Raw genomic sequence first — 21,137 nt, forward strand, 5'->3', positions numbered from 1 at the left:
ACTTTTCTGGCCTTTGGGGTAAGGCCTAGAAGGAGTAGAAAAATGGACTCCGACGGCAGAAAGAGTCTTGCCATCAGTCTCGCACCTAGTCAAGGTTTCTTTCACTTGAGGACCAAAGAGAGATGATCCATCAAATGGGGTGTTAGTGAAAGACGTCTTGAAGGGGTCCGCAAAATTGCATAGCCGCATCCAGGCATGCCTACGTAAGGCCACACCTGTCCCTGCGGCCCTACTCGCTCCATCAGCCGCATAAGAAAGGAGGCGCATGGAGGAGTTGGCTATGGAGTTAAGGGTAGCCAGCTGAGTGTTCATTTTATCTTGAAACCCCGCAGCTGTAGGATCCTTCAACATGTCACTCGCTTCTTTAATCAAGTCCCTTTGAAGACGAGTGAAATGGCACAGGTAGTTCAGCGAACGCATAGTAAATGTCGCTGACGAAAACATCCGCTTCCGCACCTGTCCATGGACCTAGATTCCTTGTTAGGTGGATGGACAGGTACTGAAGGATCAGCTAGTTCCTTCTTAGTGGCAGCAGCTACCACCATAGCATCCACAGAAACTCCTTTTGTTAAGAACTGCTTGTCTGCTGGTGCCGTTATGAATTTGGAGGGTCTCCTGGGAGTGGGGTCCACTGAATCAGGAGCCATCCATGCCTTTTTAGCAACCACCTGCATGAGGGGGTCAAAGGGGGACACCCAGGAGGTGGAAGGGCGAGAGCCAACGCCTCAAGATATACAGATTCATCCTCCGAAGGGTTAAGGGCTGGCCAATTTCCCCTCTGCTTCAGGATCTCTAGAATGTCTGCAAAAGAGACATCTTCAGAAGGGGAACGGGGGGAACCCTCGGAATCATCTAAATCTGTATCAGATGTGATTGACTCAGGTGAGTCAATGTGTTTCCTCTTACACTTCCTCTTCTGAGGGGGCTCTTCTGCCAAGTCAGGAGAGGCCTCGGAAGAGGATGAGATCCCCACAGGGGGTTCCTGAGGAGCTGGCTCTCTGCGGTCCGGGATGAGGGAGTGAGTCGATTTGACCTGAGGCACCGTAGAGGGAGGGGCGGACGGTGCAGACTGTGGGGTAGAGCCAGGCTCTAACACACTCCGCATGACCTCGAAAGCACCCCTGTCAGGCAAAGCCAGAGGTCCCCGCTCCGAGAAGCTGAGAACCCCCCTCGGCACCGACAGTGATGGCTCCGAGGCCGATGGAGCCGAACTCACCAGCGCCGAAGCTCCGAGAGGAAGAGCGGGGTCAGACAAGGGTCCGATGCCACTCACCCCCTCGGAGCCGACGAGGGAAGTCCGGCGCCGAGATTCTTCCAAGGAAGAAATCGGAGCCAACGACGGAGCCGAAGACAATTGTATCGGCTCCGACGCTATCACAGTCTCGGTTCCGACACGACCCGGCTCCGAGCTCAAGAGAGTCGAAGGAGGAATATACTGATGGACAGGGGCAGGCATCGACTGATGAGTCGGGCTCTGAAGCATCTGGGCCAGTGCCTCGGACTTAAGAAGTCGACTCACTACCCTCTGAAGGTCATGATCCGACAGCCTCGATGACCTAGAGGAGTGAGATCTTTGGCTCCGTTCAGACAGCAGGGGAGATCCTGGAGCCGAATGAACGGAGCCAAGGGATGGTGACCTGGACCTCTTCCTAGTTGTCGGCTCCGAAGGTCTGGTCGGAGCCGACACAGGAATTTCTAATACCTCGGCTCCAGCCGGAGCCGAGGGAACCACAGAAACTGTGGACTGAGACTCATCGGCTCCAGCCGGAGCCGATGTAGGCAGAGGTTTAGAAGCCTTAGGTCTCGGCTCAGTTGTCGGAGCCGAAGACCTAGATGCCTTGGAGGGCTTCCCTGAAGACACAGTAAGGGAATCCTCTGGCTTGAGTAAGCCTCTTAAAATTAACTTATTTTTTTCTTTCCTGCAGGACCCTGGGGCTGAAGCCATGGCAAACAGCACAGGAGTCCTGCAGGTGCAAAGGTCCCAGACAGTAGACACAAGAAGTGTGAGCGTCTGTCAGAGACATTTTCTGACAGCACGCATCACCCTTCTTGAATCCGGAGACCTTTGCTTCTTTAGACATCTCAAAGGTGTAATCACACACACAGTCACAAACACACTGATTACACCCTGTCTAGTTTAACTTAAAATAAAACAAGTAGCTAGGTTTTAAATTAAGAAAAATAACACACACACTCCACTAGGGAAAGAAAAGGCCTGTAGGCCCAGGGAAGAACTTAAAGTTCTTGTGGGAAAAACAGGAATTTTAAGAAAGGGGATAAGAATTCCTCTAAACTAAGGGAAATAAGTATAAATATTAAAATTAAAGGGGTTTTAATACACTAACTTTACAAGAAAGTCACTTACCAAGAACCGGTAGAAAACCAACACCTCGATCGCTGTAGCGGCAAACGAGATCTGAGGTAACTCTCGCCTAGCATTGTGGGATATAAGGGGAGCCTCGAGCCGGTGGAACCAACTCTCGAGCTTTTAGAGTGGCCGAGTCGGAGCCGAGGTCGGCTCCGAACCCATCCAGCAAGAATGAAGGCGAGATAGACAACTTAACATCTGTTGTTTCATATATTAATGACTGGACTGATGCAATAAAAAGAAGTTATGTCTTACCATAACGTTCCATCTGTGTTGTCGATCTTCACCAATCCTTGACAGTGGGTTCAGTTCCGAACCTCAGAAACAAATCAGCCGTTGCTTCAGCTCACCTCCTCCAAACTCTTGAGCCAGGCTCTACCCATAATGCTCTTCTCAGAGATTACCTCAGATTGAGATTGCCAAGAAGTAGTAGTCAGACATGAAATGTTATGGTTAAATGATACGCATATTAATCAAGGTCAGATGTGAGTCCTTAAAAAGGAAACTAGACAAGAACTAAATTAGGTCTACTAAGAGTCTTAGGATGGGGGAAGGAGGGTGGGATGTCACGGTTTGGTGAAAATCGACAACACAGATGGAATGTTATGGTAAGAAATAACTTCTTTATCTGACATTGTCTATCTTCACCCAATCCTTGACAGTGGGACAAAGTCTCCAGCTACTTTAGCCTCGGGAGATCTCATGGAAGAATATTCCTAAGCACCATAGAGCCAAAGGATGCTCATCTCCTTGAGACCTGATCCAGCTTATAACGAGTGATAAAGGTATGATGAGAAGACCAAGTGGCTGCTGCACAAATGTCATCTAAAGAAGCTCTGGCATGAAAGACTGCAGACGTAGCTATTGCTCTTGTAGAATGGGCTTGAACTAGTTTTGAAAGTTGGAGTCCTTTAGAATGACAAATGAATGTGATGCAGTCTCTAAGCCATTTAGCCAAGGTAACCTTCGAAACTGGATTACTTAAGATGGAGGGAAGAAAATGCCACAAATAGTTGGTTAGACTTTCTAAAGTCTTTAGTCCTGTGGAGATAAAAATGTAACTGTCTATGCACATCAAGTAAGTGGAGGTCATATTCTCCTTTGCTGGAAAATTTTGGGAAAGAAGACTGGTAACTGTAGAGTCTGATTAATATTAGTTTCAGAGACAACTTTGGGCAAGAAAGATGGATTCGCTCGAAGCGCAACTCTATCTCTATGAAAAATTAAATATGGGGGTTTGCACAATAGAGCTTGAAGCTCTGAGACTCTCCTGGCAGAAGTGATAGCCACCAAAAATAAAGTTTTCCAAGACAGATGTTTTAAGTCACAAGTTGCTGATGATTCAAAGGGGGTCATAGTAAGGGCCTGAAGAACTACAGTTAGATCTCAAGGGGGAAGAGGTTCCTTAAATGATGGTCTTAGCATTAGGAGACCTTTTAAAAATGCTTTATAAAGTTTGTGCGACATTAGAGATGCACCATCCAGTCTTATATGAAAGTTCAAAATTGCCGCTATGTAAACTTTAATTGTTGATGCGGAGGAACCCGAATGGTAAAGTGAAACCAGGAAATCTAACACTTTGTGGATAGGGCTGGAATAAGGGTCTAGCTCATTATCAACAGTCCATCTAGCAAATATTTCCCATTTACTTTGGTATAATTTCCTTGTAGAAGATTTGTGATGAACTACAATAATTTGTCAGACAGGTGAAGAAAAAGAAGGATGCCTGGCAATCATGGGAATTGGAAAACCCACATAGTAAGAATGAGATGTTGGAGATTCAGATGCACCATGCTCTCTGGCTGAGACAGCAAATGGGTCCAGAATCCATGATTTCCGAATTAAGTGAATCCACAGGAAGGGAAACCAAACTTGTCGAGGCCAGAAGGGGGCAATGAGGATTACTGAATTTTCCGTCCTTTTGGCTTTCTTTAGGAACTGCAAAATGAAGGAAATTGGGGGAAAGGCATACAGCAGAACTGGGAGCCAATCATGGAGAACAGCATCTCTGGATGACTCCCCATGAGGAGGGATTAGAGCAATGTAGCTTCTGCACTTGTTGGTTAGAGGAAAGGCAAAAAGATCGCAGCAAGGTTGGTCCCAGTGGTGAAAAATGTTGTTCGCCACTGCTGAACTGAGAAACCACTCGTGTTGCAAGAGAATGATTCTGCTCAGTTTGTCTGCTATCATGTTGGAGCTCCCTGGAATGTGCGTTGTTGTGAGAAAGCAGTTGGAAGAAATTGCCCATTGCTAAATGCTGAGTGCTTCTCGACACAATGGGTAAGATTTGGTTCCCTCTTGTTTGTTTATGTACCAGACTACCAACAAGTTGTCTGTTTAAAATCGCTACTGTCCCTAGAGGAAGGACATCTTGGAATGCTTGCAATGCCAATAGCACTGCCCTCATCCCCAAGACACTGATGTGCAAGTTGGCCTCCAACTGGGACCATGTGCCTTGGACTGTCTTTCCCAGATAATGCCCCCCCACCCTATCTGGGAAGCATCTGTGGTCACTATAGCTTGGGACTGGGGAAGAATGAATGGGCAACCCAAGAGAATCTGGCTGGAGTGTAGCCACCACAGTAGGTCTTGTTTGCAGCATTTGGTAATCATAATTATCTGAGACAATGGTTGGTGCATGAACGACCATTGGGACGCTAGTACCCATTGCAATATTTGCATGTGATATCTTGCCAAGGGTACTAGAGTGATTGCTGCTGCCATGGAGCCTAATGTTTGAAGAACTCATTTTGCTGGGACCTTGTTCTTCCATAGCAATTGACTGACCTGGGATCTAATGAGTTGTAGCCTTTCCAGAGGGAGAGATGCAATTCCTGAAACAGTGTCTAAGTGGGCTCCAATGAAATCCAGCTGTTGAGAGGGATGAAGTGTGGACTTTTCACAATTTATAGTTATTCATAGAGATGTACAGGGATGTATGCTGTAATCTCTTCCCGTTCTAACTGACGCCTGATGGTAGCAGTGAGGAGCCAGTCATCAAGGTATGGAAATATTCAAAATCCTTGCATTCTTAGATGAGATGCTACCACTGCCATGCATTTGCTGAACACCCTGGGGACTGTGGTGAGTCCAGAGGACAGCGCTCTGAATTGGAAATGACTGGCTCCCAGACAGAAGTCCAAGAACCTCTTGCAGCTCTTTTCCATTTTTATGTGGTAATAAGAGTCTTGGAGGTCGATAGAGCACATGCACTCATCTTTTTCCAAGAATGGAAGCATTGACTGAACCGTAACCATCCGGAATATGGTTTGTTGAACTGCCTTGTTGAACTGGCTGAGATCAAACATAGGTCTCCAGTCCCCTGTTTTCTTTGGCACTAAAAAGAATCTTCAGTAAAATCCGGATACTTTCTGGTCTGGTGGGACTTTTTGGATGACGCTTTTGCTTAACGGTCTTTGAATTTCTAGTGCTGCTGCTTCCCTGAGATTGGGTGGCACATCCGGAAGTTTTTTCTGGGGTTTTGGGGGTAGTGATAGAGGGATTTTGTAACTTCTGGATATAATTCCCTGCACCCATTTATCCATTGTAAGCATTTGCCAGGCAGACTGATGCAGAGAAAGTAATCCTCCAACTGCCTCCAGAGGCGGGCACTTGGGCCCCCATTTCAGGGGTGCTGGTAGGAAGTACCAGAGAAAGACTCTCTGGATCCCTGGTCTTGCTGTCCATTTCTGCTTCAAGTGTGGCATCCTCCATTGCTTCCCCCTCTGCTCTGGGGAAAGCCTTTCCCTCGTGAATTCTGGAAAGCCGCTTTGGATTTTTTAAACCATAGTCTCCCACTCCTCTGGTTCCTAGAGTACGGCCTCTGAGGAGTGGGGAAACATATGCCTATGGCAGAAAGGGTCTTGCCATCATTTTCACATCTGGCTAGGGTATATTCTACCTTGGGACCAAAAAGGGTAGATCTATCAAACGGAGCATTGATGAATGATGCTTTAAATGGCTCTGTAAAGTCACACAAGCGCATCCAGGAAAGCCTTCTGACAGCTAAGCTTGAACCCGCTGCCCTAGTCATCCCTTCAGCTGCTTGAGCAATGAGCCTCATGGACAAGTTAGAAATTGCTTCAAAGGTTGCAAGCTGAGAAAAAACATTGACCCGTACCCCTTCAGCCACTGCTCCTGAGAGGGTATCTGAGAGCTCTTTGATCAGATCCCTCTGTAACCTGATAAAGTGCGCCATATAATACAAGGACCTGACAGCGAAGGTCACTGCAGCATAAACGCACCTCCCAAATCTATCCAAAGTCCTAGACTTTTTGTTAGGAGGATGGATAGTGGGACTTTCCTTGGCAAGTTCCTTTTTGGTGGCTGCCGCTATCATCATGGCATCAACGGGAATTCCTTTGGTCCAATGTGGTTCATGCTTAGGAGCTGATAATATACAAAATGGCCTCTTGGGGATTGGCTCTATGGCACTGGGCATCTTCCATGCCTGCTGAGCGATCAGGTTAATGAGATCGTCAGCAAGTGGAGAGATCCAAGAAGTAGAGGGTTGGGAATGAAAAGCCTCCAGGTATACTGATTCCTCCAAGGAAGTTTGGGTGGAGGACCAGCCACCCCTCTGTTTCAGGATTTCTAGGATGTCCCTGAAGGAAACATCATCTGGGGCTGACCTCGGGGAACCTTCCCATTGATCAAAATCAGTATCTTCAGTGAAAGACTCCTCCGGGGAGTCTAAGTGCTTCCTCCTGCACTTTTATTTGCAAGGACTTCCTCAGGGGGACAAACCAGGGATGTATCCAAAGAGGAGAACACTAAAATATGTGTTACCTGGGACTTTTCTGCTGCCCTCTATCCTAGGGATGAGGTTGATGGTAGCTCAGGTTGAGGAGATGCAGAAATTTCTCCTGACAGGGATGGCAATGACTGTGAGTCTCCAATAGACAAGGCCTTTTCCATAATCTGGAAGGCTGCCCTCCCTCCCAAAAGAGGGATGGGAGCCCAGAACCAAAATAGACTCCTTCGGAACCAGGGTCACACCCTGCACCAAGGAGGCAGTCTCCAGAACAGAAGCCTGGGTCGATGCTACAAAGGCCGAGGCAATGAAGGACATTGACAGCTCCGAAGGAGCAGAAAGAGTACCATTAACCTAGGACACGACCAGAGAATCTCAACCCTGGGAGGTCTCCAGTGCCGAAAGCTTGGAGGAACTCAAGGCAATTCTCGGAACCAGAGACCAAGATGCTACAGGAACTGAGACAGTCGAAGCCGGGAGAGACAGAACCGAGGGCTCCAAAGGCTCACCAAGTGTAGGAGGAGGATATGGGGGTGACATAGGAAGAATGGTTCTGACGCCGGTGTGGCTCAGAACTGAGGACAACCCCCTGGCCGTCAGCAGCTGATCCACTAGTCTCATAATATCTGCCTCTGAGATACTCTTAGTAGACTGGACCAATGCAGTGGAAGGAGATTTAAGGGATCTCACTTCCACAAAAGGACTTGGGAGTCTGTCTTTAAATGGGTCTATGGATGGAGAATAAGATGTTCTTGGGAATGGAGGCAGCCCTAACTACTTCAGTACTGATGCATCAGCAGGTGTCGAAGAAGTAGCTGTCGGCTCCAAGGCCAGTTTAGAATTAGTTCCAGATAAACCCTCCAGTGCCGATAAACTCTTCAGTACCAAGGTCAATTTAGCCATTTTTCTTGCTGGTTCTGAGGACCTTGGAACTGAGGAAGGTCTTTCTTTGAAGCAGGAGATGAAGATGAAGAAGAAGTACTAGTTTCATCCCTGGACTTAGAATTGGCCTTGTCAAATCCAGATTTAACGATTCCATTAAAATTAATTTATTTTTCCTTTCAGTCAAGGTTCAGGTTGAAAACCCGTGACAAACAGAACAGTTTTCTTAGAGATGGATCTTCCCAAGACAATATACGCATAGGGTATGCCCGTCAGAGTTAGGCATTTTGCCCTCACATTTCTGACACCTCATAAACCCAGAGGTGCCTTTAGAAGACTGAGTAGGAGAAGGTTTTTATTGTTTCTGCTGTTCAGCCATAATGACAGCTAGAAAACTGTCACTCAATCACGCAACAAAACAAAGTGGAAAGAATACGGATAGAAAGTTTTTTTTTTAAATGGATAATGAGAGGGAATACCAATGATGGTATTAGAGAATAGATTAAAACAGGTAAAGAAAGAAAAACGTACCAACAATGGTACTCAACAGTCTACCAATGGTAGAAAGAAGAATACAGCTATGCTAAGTAAGATAGGAGCAGGTAGGTAATATAAAGAGGTATAAATAGATTTTAAAGAGAGAAAATCAGTGTTTAAAGAAAACAAACAGTTGAAATAAGATAAAACTCACAAATATTGCCAAGGCTAGAGAGAAGGAAACAAACACATCTGGTCTGCGAAGCGGCAGACGAGATCTGAGGTAATCTCTGAGAGGAGCATTATGGGTTGAGCCTTGCTTGAGAATTTGGAGGACGCGAGCTGAAACAATGGCCAACTCGGTTCCGAGGTTCGGAACCGAACCCACTGTCAAGGATTGGGTGAAGATTGACAACATCAGGTATAATGTTAGGCACAGAACAAATAGATCACGTTTAGAAGATGATGCATCTATTGTCTGCAAAGATCATTCAACCCCTATGAAACAAGACGATGCCCTTGACAACTTTGGAATTCTGGATGGAAGTATTCAGCAGTCTAACGATCCAGTTTGTTTTGAAGGAAACAAAAAAAGAAAGAAAGGAAGAACTTCACAACAAATAACAAGGAAGAAAAGGAAACTGATTATAATGACTGTAAAGGAAAGAGAATATGCAGTAAAAAAAAGACACACCTTTGTTATATAACACACAGGTTATAGGGAATGATGATATTTCCTTCAGTCTACAGAAAAAGGCATAATTTTTCCAACAGAGAAGGTAGAAAAAAGAGGCAAGGGGCAGATGAAAAGGAAAAAAATCAAAATTGAATGTGGAAGGACTAAAGAACATTACTGTAAGAAAAAAGAAGAGAAAGACAAATGTTGACTACATGGCTCAAGCTGTGGATTTACAATACCAGCTGGATGAGAATTTAATACACAATGAAAACAGTGAGATTAATAAGACTAATGGTGATGAAGATCTATCCTTCATTACAACTGATAAAACAGATATTACTGTATTAGAAGCTGAAGATTCTTCAGAGCTAGCCAGCAAAGACATTCTTGAAATTGGAGATTCAATTATTAAAGAAACTTTTACTTACATTTGTAGAAAAGATAATGAACACTGAATAGTGCTATGTTTGCCAGAAGCAAAAATAGAAAATGTGAGACAAGCCTTGGAATGCCTTAATGTAACAATGTACAGATCCGTTCTTATTCATGTTGGTGCAAATTATGTCATACACAAGGATTCTCTGACTGTTTAGTAGGGAACCGACAGCCCTCTTAGTATAGCTTGTACTGGTGTTAGGACGTATTTTTCACAGATCACTTATAGAAAGGATAGTCAGGTCACTGTGAATGAAAAGATTTTTGGGCTAAATACCTACATGGAAAAAATGTCCTATTTCAACAAAATGTCAATGTGTAGAGCATCCAAGCCTAGTTTTGGGCATACGTGTTCAGACAGGATGGCATGCATTTATCAAGATCAAGGAAGAGAATTTCTGCAGCAGATATTTTGCAATATTTGACAAACACTAGGCAGGATTTTTGCCACGTCAAAAATTTAACAGTTCACAGACAGCAACATTTTATGCATCTCTGATGGTTCTTAATGCTAGGAGCATTAATAATAAAGTTTTTTTTATTGGAAAATTTGCTAGGTTCCCACAAGTCTGATGTTGTTATTGTTTGTGAAACATGATTAAAGAACAATGACTGGAAACCAGTCCTGTCAGGCTATAAATGTTTTTACTGTAACATTCTAACAAAAAATCAGGTGGAGGTGTTATGATAGGGATTAATGATAGCTATGACATCTGTGATTATTACACGTTCAGTGATAAGACCAATACTATAGACTGTGTAACTGTGACAATAAAGACAACCTTGGAACATATAACAATTGCTGGAGTGCATAATTCACAAAAGTCAAGTGCAGATGACCTAGAGGAATTCATATACTTCTTGCATGAAACACAGGCGGGAAGAATAATAATAGCTGGGGACTTAAATTTACCAGAAACAGACTGGAATAGTACTGATTCAATAATGCTAGTGAGGAAATTATTCATAATGTATATTCAGGAACAACAATTGCTTCAGATTGTAAAAAAAAAAAAAAACTACCAGGGGACGAAACATACTAGACATTGTTTGTGTTCCTACAGAAATTACTGTTACTTCAAGTAAAATTTTACCACCATTGATGTGCAGTGGTCATGGGGTTATAAAGGGTAATTTGTTGCTAGATAATTCTGCCAAACTGAAATCTGAACCAATGCAGAAGGTTAATTACAGATTATATAGAAGCAAAACAGTTACTATGTAAAATTAACTGGAGTGAGGTATTCAGTGGAAAGATTTCAGAAGGAATGTGAAAAGTTTTGAAAGAGAAATTGAGTGCAAAAAAAAAATAAAAAAATGTTTAACTTCAGGATCTAGGCATACAACATCAGTGGGATATATTTCCAAAAGAACAAGATATCTGATTAAGGTGACAGACAAAAAATATAAGAAAAAGAAGAGAGGTCGCAATAAAACTTTGAAAATTGAAATAAACAAGATGGACAAACAGATTAAGCATAGTGTGAGACAAGACCAAGAAAAATTCAAAGAAAGCGTATATAAAGATAATGAGCACAAAATGAAACCTTTTTATAGATACATAAGATGTAGAAGGAGTAGACACACAAATTGCTAAACTGTGTGCAGATTCTAAAATTTATTCTCAGACAACAGATTATAGATATAGTAACAAAATCTTATGCAAAAATGTTTGCCACCACAAAATGGGTGATAAATTGTTCTACTGCCATCCAGGTAATCCCAGACATCGGAATCAAATTAGATTATACTGAAAAAGAACTGCACAAAGTGGATCCAAACAAAGCACAGGGAGGAGATGGAATTAGTAACAATGACCTGAGAACACTTCAGCAAGAACTTATAATATCATTACATCTATTATTTACTAGATAATATAAATATGGGGAGAGCCCTCAAGATTGGAGTCATGTGCTTATTAAACCTCTCTTCAAGGGAAAGGGGAATAGGTCAAACCCAGAGTCATACAGACCCTTAAGTCTACTTTCATGTTGTGGAAAAATAATGGAGAAGGTAATATTGGATAGGTTATTGTCAAAACTGGATACATTGGGACATGAAACCATATATTACCATGCATATGTTGGAAACAGATATATTACCACCTGTAACATGATGTTCTATAACAATATAATAACAGATATGAATCAAAAATTGTGTATTGATGTAACATATATTTAACTTCAGCATTTGACAGGGTCATACACAAAACAGTGATCAATAAATTAGTACAACTAGGTACTGATGAACTCTTGATAAGATGGATAGCTGCATGGCTTACAAATAGGACATGGCAAGTATCATACAGCAGCTGGGCAGGTGAAATCCCTGGTTACAGTCAGGGTGTCCCACTGGGCTCTGTCCTAGGCACTTACTTGTTTAGATTGTATCTTTCAGACCTAACGTTTTCATCTGAGGTGCTCTACTGTCTATATGCAGACAACCTGAAATTGAGTAAACTGATTACATGTGCTACAGATAAGGCATGTTAATAACTTGACTAAATTGACCATTTGGGCACATGAGAATAATATGCTAATAAACACATCAAAAACTAAGCATATGAGATTTGGGAGACATAAACTGAAAGGTGACTATTTAATACAGCACATAGTGATTGAAACTGTAGACTCATTTGAGGACCTGGGTATATGGGTAGATTCAGCTATGAGTTTTTCTAATCATATCAACCAATTGGCTAATGATAGTTATAGAACTATAGGTTGTATAAAAAGATTTATAAAGCCTTGGAAAAATGAGGAAGTCATTGTTTGTTAGTTACATTAGACCCAAACTTGAGTATGGAATAACAATATCGAAACCCTATAAGAAAACAAGCATGAGTAAACTGGAAAAAGTACAGTGGAAATATACCAAGGGCATCCGTGGATGTGAAAATTTAAGTTATTATGAAAGACTGAAATATCTGAACTTGTACAGTCGTATTCAAGTATATATAGGGTATTTAGAGTCAACTACCTCTGGGAATGTTTGGGGTTATCAAAAATTACTAGAGAATCATCAGACAACCTACGCAGAAGATTCTATAGGAATGAGATGTGTACTAATTGGCTCTCTGACAGAGTAGCTGATGCATGGAAAAGACCACCAAATTACATTAGAGGAAGTACTAGGTTAGATATTTTTCAGCCTGGGCATATGGGAACAAGTGTTTTGGTATATTGGCAAACTACAAGTGCATTAAAGCCCATGCTTGAAATATTTGTATGTATGTATGTACATCACAGTGCTCTGGAGCACAATTCTGTTATAAGTCCTGCTCAGTAGCAGCAGCTTAATGTTAATATTTTGGACAATATAACTCAATATAATGAGTTGTTTCAAGGAAATCTTTATAATTATGCTCCCACTGCCTATGAAGAAATATATCCTAAGTTATATACTTACTCTTTCTCCTTCGGGTCCAGGTGGTCCTGCTACACCAGGAGGTCCAATAAAACCCTTTAAAATGAAATGTATAATTAGTCCACATAATTATCTATATTTCCCAGTTCTGTTTAGGTCTGTCTATTATGTTGTTAGAAAGTAGATTTATGTAACAAAACTTACCATAAAGTATGGTTATGTAAGTAAACTTACCATAACAGCAGATGTTCAAATGACCACTTCTACAGTACTCTAAACTATTTGGGACACACCCTGCCAAGGACTAAAAGACCAGACAGCATCCAAAGCTTTTGGGCACCTTCCACACACCCTAGTCTTTACACAGCTTGAAAAGAGTTGTATAAAGTCAGTGGTTAGGACAACACACTTTAAGAGCTTTCTTCCCTCACAGCAAGCAAAGCTAATGTCCTGCTAGTTAGCTTACATACTAGAAGAAAGGGAAATTAAAACATCCATACCCTGACATAAAAGACAAGAAGAAGAAAAGGGGTTGGTGTGGAGACAGAGTGGGTGTTCCTACTGCAACAGTGTTTTCGAACATCTACTGTTATGGTAAATTGACTTGCAGAACTATACTATGTTCATTATTAAATTACTGTTGCAGTAGCTGAAGCTAAATGGGTAATACCAAAACTTAGAATGAAAAAGAGGAAGAAAATAGATCAGAGTCTGGACCCAACAGAGAATAATCGTAAACAAAGCCTGCTATGGACATAGAGAAATAATCGAGTTTGTAGTTAGTACTTGATAATGATGTGTACAGGTGAGCAAATTGTTGCCTTTAGTATAGGTCTAGTGCTCATCCCTTTTCAAAATGCCACAAAAGTAGCCAAAGCCCTGGTAGCATGGGCCCCTGATTTTGCTAGGAAGTGCCTTCTTGTGGTGCAAATAGCAGAGAGAGAGAGAGAGTCAACAGCATGAACAGCCACTTAGCAATTGTCTGTTTTGACACTGATCCTCCCTTTCTCTTATCTTCATAGAAAATAAATAAATAATTGATTTGAATTCCTGGAGGTTTTTGTCTTGTGAACATAATAACTGAGTTGTCTGAATTCTTTCGCCCTTATTTTTTGCTTCTGGTTAGAAAACAGGCAGATGACTAAGCTTGGTTCAAAGTAAACTCTCACACCACCTTAGGCATAAAGGAAGTTACCCTATCTTTGTGAAGGATAAGATAGGGATGAATCACCATAAGAGCTTATAACTCACATATTCTTCTTGCAGAAGTCAAAGCAATGAGTAACACCATTTTCCAAGATCAGAACCTCAAATCAACCTCATGGGCAGGTTCAAATGGAAAGTGTTAAGTTTCTCCATTACAAAGTTAAGCACTTAGGAAGGAGTCACCTGCCTTCTAGGTAGGTGGATAAGTAAAATCCTTTTCAAAAACTACTTGCATTTTAGGCAGAGTAGAAAGGGGGATCCATGGGCAGACAAGCAGAGATGTCAGAGAGCTAAATCCTGATAGAAAAATAAGAAAGGTTAGACAATAAAAATAAATAATGTAGAAAAAGAGATGTCTGGGCCTTGAAAGAATCCTAGTTCTTGCTTTGGCACTGACAAGAAAATATTTTCCACTTACCCAGATATGATTTTCTCATTGCAGGTTTCTTAAGACTCCTTTAATAACTATTGCACATCTTCGGAAAACAGATGCCTAAAAGGTGTTAGCATTCTATCACCCAGTGAGCTGAAGAAATTGAAGGCTGGAGTGTATCAAACAACCCCTGTACTATGTCAGCATACCTCTCAATTGTCCAGATTTTTGCCTCATATTTTTGGTGTGTTTCTCATGCAATTTGTGGTTTTCTGACACATCATTGAGGACTGAAGGCATTAAATAAATACAGGCATTTGAGATCCAGACTTCATATCCTTGAGAAAATGTATACTTATGCAAAACCTGTTATTCTAGCAATTTTCTAAGCTTAAAGGAACAATATCTAAAATTTTTTCTTGATTTTAGATACATTATTTTGGATTTCTCCAGGATTATTACACTAAGAGGTTGAAATATATCTGTGCAAGTCCATCCTGTGAGGAAGCTGGGGGTAATTGCCCTTGGCCATTTTGAGAAGAAGGGAGGAATCACTGATGGAGAGACCTTCTTGTTTAACATTTATTTATTTATTTGACATTTGTTAACCAGGTTAGTCCATCTGAGCTTATGCCCTTTTTCTGTGAAGACCCGAGGAGAAAATCTCCAAAATGAAGGATTATACAAACATTTAAAAAAATTAGACTTAAAGGAAAAGTAATACAAGTAAAACATCTGCGGTACAGAAGTATAAAATACATAAATTTACAAAACAAATTATATAAAAAGAAAAAAAGGTGAAAACTCCTACGAATAAATTATACAGGCAGGATGTTCAAAGTATAGAATAAGAAATTTGTATTCAGATATAAAAATGTGTATATATTATATAGGTTATTAGGTAGCATGATATTTAACAGGAACAGTAGTTGTTGAAAGTGGGTAGATAAGTTAGAAGTGGGTAAGGAAGAGTATTTGGCTAGAGCGAAGTTGCAAAGATGTCTAGGAACAAGTTAATGGTGATCAAGCAGGACAGATTTAAGAGTTTTTTTTATCAAGTATAAGAAAAAAGTAAAGGGAAAATAAAATGAAAGAGAAAGGTAGAGGAGTGGGTATAAACAATTATAAGAGTAATGAAGCAGAAATTGGTGGGGGTGAGGAGGGGAGTAGTAGAGAGAGATTTTAAAGGTCAGGAAGTTAGAATAGTTAGGGGATATATGGAAAGGGAGGTGGGAGACAGGAAAGTGAGGGTAGGGGAAAAAGATCATGGGGGAATGGAAAGAAGGGCAGGAAAGGAGGAAGGGGAGTAAATTTAAGTGAGATGGTTACAAAGACAACTCCTGGTGCTGTGTAGGTAAAGTCTGAGAGCTGGCTTGAATTCTTGTACATGCATGATATTTCTAAGGGCTAAAGGAATCTTATTCCAAGAAAGAGAAGGAAGCTAGGAATATAGGTTTTGTCCTAGTGATTTTTTTGGTTTATAAATCTGTAAGAAATGTTGGTCAGTTGGTCAAAGGGGGCATGATGGGTTATGGAGGTAGACAAGAGAAGTTATGCTTGGGCAGAAGGATGGTTTATTTAAGATGTAGCGGATTATAAGATGTTGGGAATATATGAGTTGGTACGGAAATTCTAACCAGCTGAGATTCTGAAGGGCAAGACAGTGATGAGATTTCAAAGGGAAGTTAGCAGCAAATCTGTCAACTTTGTTGCATGTGATTTCAAGTTTAGATAGAAGAGAGAACTGTAAGTTTGTAAGAACTTGAGAGCAGTACAGGAGGTTAGGAATGAAAAAGGCCTGAGCAAGTGATATTCTGGAGTTAGGGGTAAGGAACCTTTGGTTTCTACACAGCAAGCCAAGCTTTTGATGGGTTTTCTTTATACAGTTCTGTACATGAAGACTGATTTTAAGTTGGTCGCCAATGATTATGCCAAGTAACTTTGTTTGAGGTTCAGAAAAGATAATGGTGTTATTTAAGGAAGAGATGGTGAAACAGGATTTAAGATGACTAAGAGATTTAGGTAGGAATAAGAGTTTTGTCTTTTTTGAGTTAAGGATAAGATTGCTCTTAGTAAGCCAAGTTTCATGAGGTTAAAGGAGGTGTAAGTAAGGGAAAGCAGATCAGAGAGATTGTCAGCAGAAGTGATGATAGTGGAGTCATCTGCATACTGTATGAGAGAAGACTGGGGACATGTGTGGAGCTGGTTAATAAATATGTTAAAAAGAAGGGGGCCAATAATGGAGCCTTGTGAAACACCCATTTTTATGGGGAGAAATGGAGATAGAGCAGAGACACATTTGATTGATTGCTGTCCATTAGTGAGGTAGCTAGTAAACCAGGAAACAGATGTAGGGGAGAGGTTAAGTTGAGTAAGTTTTGAGAGGAAGGTGGGATGGGAGACAGTGTCAAAGGCTTTAGAGAGGTGAAAGAATAGGCAGGACACTAGCTTATTATTGTATCTGGTAAGGGAGATGGAGTTTGCAAAGAAGATAAGAGCAGGGGTGGTGCTGTAGTGGGGGTGAAAGCTGTGCTAGGTAGCCGTGATAAGATTTTCTGATATTATATAAGACAAGATTTGTTTATGGACACAGTGTTCAAGAATTTTAGAGAGAGGAGAGAGTATGGCAATAGGGAGGTAATTAGAGAGTTCTACAGAGTTCCCACCTTTGTGGATAGGTATGGTGTAAAATTTCTTCCAAACAGCTGGGACGATGGCTTCACAAATTGAGTGGTTAATGAGGATAGATACTGGGTATGTAACAGAACTGGCAGCTATCTTTAGGAATTGTGAATGTAAGTTGTCAGCTGAAGGGGAGCATGGCTTGAGTTTCTGAAGAAGCTTTTTGATACAGCTAGTGGGTACAGGACTTAGAGAGAAAGAGGAGTTACTTTTTGTGGGTTTATGTTGGGAGGTGAGGGACTGGTGGGGTTGGAAGTAGGCATACATTTGCGTATAGTATCAACAAAGTAAGTATTAAAGATAAAAGCAGTTTCTTGGAGTGACTTATTGAGGCAGAGATTACGTATAGAGGGTTTTCAAGGGTAGAGAATTTGGTTGACTGTGTGCCAGAATTTTTTGGGATGATTAGTTTGTGTGGATAGAGGTGTGTGTGATAAAAGTTTCTTTTATTTATGTATATGTGTTTTTTGGTCAGGTTACCTAGTTGCCCATATTTTTGGTAGTGGATGAAAGATTTGTTCTTTAACCAGAGTTTCCACAAAGAATCTCTATTTTGAATAACAGATCGGGTTATCTTGGTGATCCAGGGTGAGCACTGTGATTTGACTCTGATAAGAGTGTTTAAAAAGATGGAGATGAATTGGTCCACTGCTTCATCAAGAGAAAGGTCAAAGAAGAAGGACCAGTCAATAGCAGAGAGATAGTTATTGAAAGTGTCAGGTTTGAAATTAGTTAACTTTCATCATTCTTTAAATTTATGCGGTCTAGTGAGTTGGGTGGAGAATCTTTGGACATGAATTGCAGAGTGATCACTGATATCATCTGGCAAGGATTAAGGGTTATGACAGAGGTTAGGATGGGAGACTAGAATCCAGTCCAGGATAGATCTAGAATTTGTAGGTTTATGCAGAAAAGTAGAAGAGGAGATAAGCTGAGTGTAGCCATATAACTGAATGCTGGTGTAAGAAAAGTAAGAGCTGAGAGCAAGCCAGTTTATATTAACATCACCTAGTATGATAGTTTCGTTAGGAATTGTGTGAGCCATCCAGTATAGACTCTGTTCAAGTAAAGATATGTTGTCAATGGGTGGTATATTTATTTATTTTATTTATTTATTTGACCTCTGTTAACTGGGATAGTCCACTTGAGAAAAAGGCCTTTTTTAGTGGAGGCCCGGGGAGAAAAGCTCCACAGTACAAGTAAGCAAGAAAATGGAAGCAATGTTTATAGTTTTGTGATTGTTGATTTTACAATTAGCAATGATTAGTTCTACTGGGAGGAATGAGGGGGGAGGGTTGGACAGAGGGGATAAGGTTAGGAGGCCAGAGTACAAAATGGCAACACCTCCACCTTTTTGGTCTGTCCTATCGAGATGTAAGATATTATAACCGGGCGGGAGAAATTCATTACCTTTATTATGTGGTTTTAGTCAAGTTTCAGAGAGATTGATTATGTCAGGGGAAGTACTGAGAAATCCAGTACTGAAAATCTGTAGTCTTGTTAAGTATGCTATGGATGTTGATGGAATAAAAAAAAGAAGTTATGTACTTACCATAACGTTCCATGTGTGTTGTCCATTTCAAACTTTATTCTTACTGATGAGTTGGATCCGTCTCAGCCTTTACAAAAGCTCGAGGACTTCAGCAAAGCTCGTGGGCCTCCGTCCCTACCCATAATGCAGTTCCCTGAATTCCTCAGATCTTGTCTGCCCACCTACAAATCATAAGAACAAAAACTGTCTATCATAAGAAAAGGGTACACAGTAGTAATGCTTACTAACGGACAAAGTTAGCATTTCTGAGGCTATGTAGATTCAAAATCCAGTGTTCACTTGGTCTCCCAGGAGATCTGAAGGGGGGCCTGGAGGGTGGGTTGTGAGAATAAAGGTCGCGATGGACAGCACACATGGAACATTATGCAAAGTATATAGCTTCTTTATGTGTTGTTGTTAAATGGGACCGTGTCGTAAGCAACCTAATTCCTGGGTGGCTCATGGGAGAATATTCCTCAGAACTGTAGAACCAAAGGAAGCTTTACTCCTGTAGGCCACATCCACTTTGTAATGAGTGTTAAAAGTATGTAGTTTTGGCCATGTGGCTGCAGTGCAAATATCATTCCAGGGTAACCTTGCTTGATAGGCTGAAGATGTAGCTACCGATCTGGTGGAGTGTGCTTCAACAGGGAAGAGAAGAGACTTGTTTTTAGAGGTGTATATGTAAAATATACAAAGAGTGAGCAATCTAGATAAGGTAATCTGTGAGACTGGCTGACCTTTTCTGGTCTCGGAGTAGGACACGAAAAGTTGGTCTGACTTTCTAAACCCTGAAGTTCTGTGCAAGTAGAAACACAATTGTCTATGTACGTCTAGAAGATGCAGCGCATACTCACCTTTGTTCTGGTAGATAGGAAAGAACACTGGCAACTCAATAGACTGATGTAAGTTAATTTCCGACACAACCTTTGGAAGAAATGAGGGGTGAGTACATAAAAAGACTCTGTCCTTATGGAAAAACAGGTAAAGAGCCTTTGTGGACAAAGCTTGCAGTTCCAAGTCTCTTCTGGTTGAGGTAATAGCCACTAAAAAGAGTGTTTTTCAAGACAGAAACTTTATATTACATACGGCTGAAGGTTCAAAGAGGGAGCAAGTAATGTTTGTTAAAATTAAATTTAGGTCCCATGGAGGAGCTGGGTTCTTGTATGGGGATCTAATCATCATAGTTCCTTTCAAAAAATCTTTACAGAATTTGTGTGATATGATCGTACAGCCATTTTCTCCCACACAATAATTTGAGATTGCTGCTAGTTGGACTCTAACAGTAGAAGCAGCTGCTACCTCATGAAAGAGTTTCACCAGAAATTCCAGGATAGAATGTATGGGAGCAGAAAGGGGGTATATTTGGCTGTCATTTGCCTACATAATGAAACTGTTCCATTTAATCTTGTATAATCTTCTTGTGGAGGTTTTATGGGAGGACAATAAGATATGTTTCACCGGACAGGAAAGAAGAGGAAACCTGGTAATCAAGGGAACTGGAGCAGCCAAGCTGTCAACTTGAGGTTTTGAAGGTTGGGATGACCCACTCCCGACGGATGGGTCAGTAGATCTGGAGCTGGGTCCAGAATCCATGGTTCATCTAGATGAGGCTGTAGGAAGGGAAACCAGATCTGATGGGGCCAAAAGGGAGCAATCAGGATTACTGTGGTCTCCAACAGACTGGCTTTCTGCAAAAATATGGGAATCAGAGGGAAAGCATATAGGAGTCTCGGAGGCCAATCGTGAACAAGTGCATTCCTTGGTGACTCCCCCCATAGGAGAGATCAGAACAAAGTAGTTGCTGCATTTGGTAATGGTGTGAAAAACAAAAAGACTGCAGCAAGGCTGGCCCCATTTTCAGAAACTCTTTTCTGCTACATTCAGAATGAGGGACCACTCATGAGGCCCTGCTCAATTTGCCTGCAATCGTGCTGGAATTCCCCAGGATGTGCACTGCAATCAGAAAACGGTTAGAGGATGTTGCCCATTGCCAAACCCTTAGAGCTTCTAGACAAAGGGGAAGATCTGGTTCCTCCTTGTTTGTTTATGTACCAGACTACTGACATATTGTCTGACTGAAATGCTACTGCTCTTAGAGGAAGATTATTCTGAAATGCTTGTAATGCCAACAGCAGTGCTCTCATCTCTAGTATGTTTATGTGCAATTGAGCCTCATGTTCCTGCCAGGTGCCTTGGACTGTCTTCCCCAGATAATGCCCCTCCCCCCATCTGGGAAACATCCGTGGTCACCATGGCCTGGGGTGGATGAGGAATAAAGGGACGGCCCTGAGAAACTGAGGGAGAGTGAATCCATCAGTCGAGATCCTTTTTGCAAGAAGTGGTTATGAGAATCCTGTGCAACACTGGCAAATCCAGACCTGA

At 41.6% G+C, this 21,137-nt stretch overlaps 1 protein-coding gene across 1 annotated transcript in view; it reads right to left on the minus strand.

The window, feature by feature from the left end:
- The window catches only part of COL24A1 (collagen type XXIV alpha 1 chain), a 3,617,818-nt gene that overhangs the window by 2,017,072 nt on the left and 1,579,609 nt on the right, over positions 1-21,137 (minus strand). The window contains exon 11 of the mRNA XM_044086026.1: positions 13,003-13,056. Coding sequence (XP_043941961.1) covers positions 13,003-13,056 — 54 coding nt within the window. The remainder of the gene's footprint in view (positions 1-13,002; positions 13,057-21,137) is intronic.

This window comes from Protopterus annectens, chromosome 10.part0, assembly GCF_019279795.1.
Source record: "Protopterus annectens isolate FY-2018-M chromosome 10.part0, PAN1.0, whole genome shotgun sequence".
Taxonomy (NCBI): Eukaryota; Metazoa; Chordata; order Ceratodontiformes; family Protopteridae; genus Protopterus; species Protopterus annectens.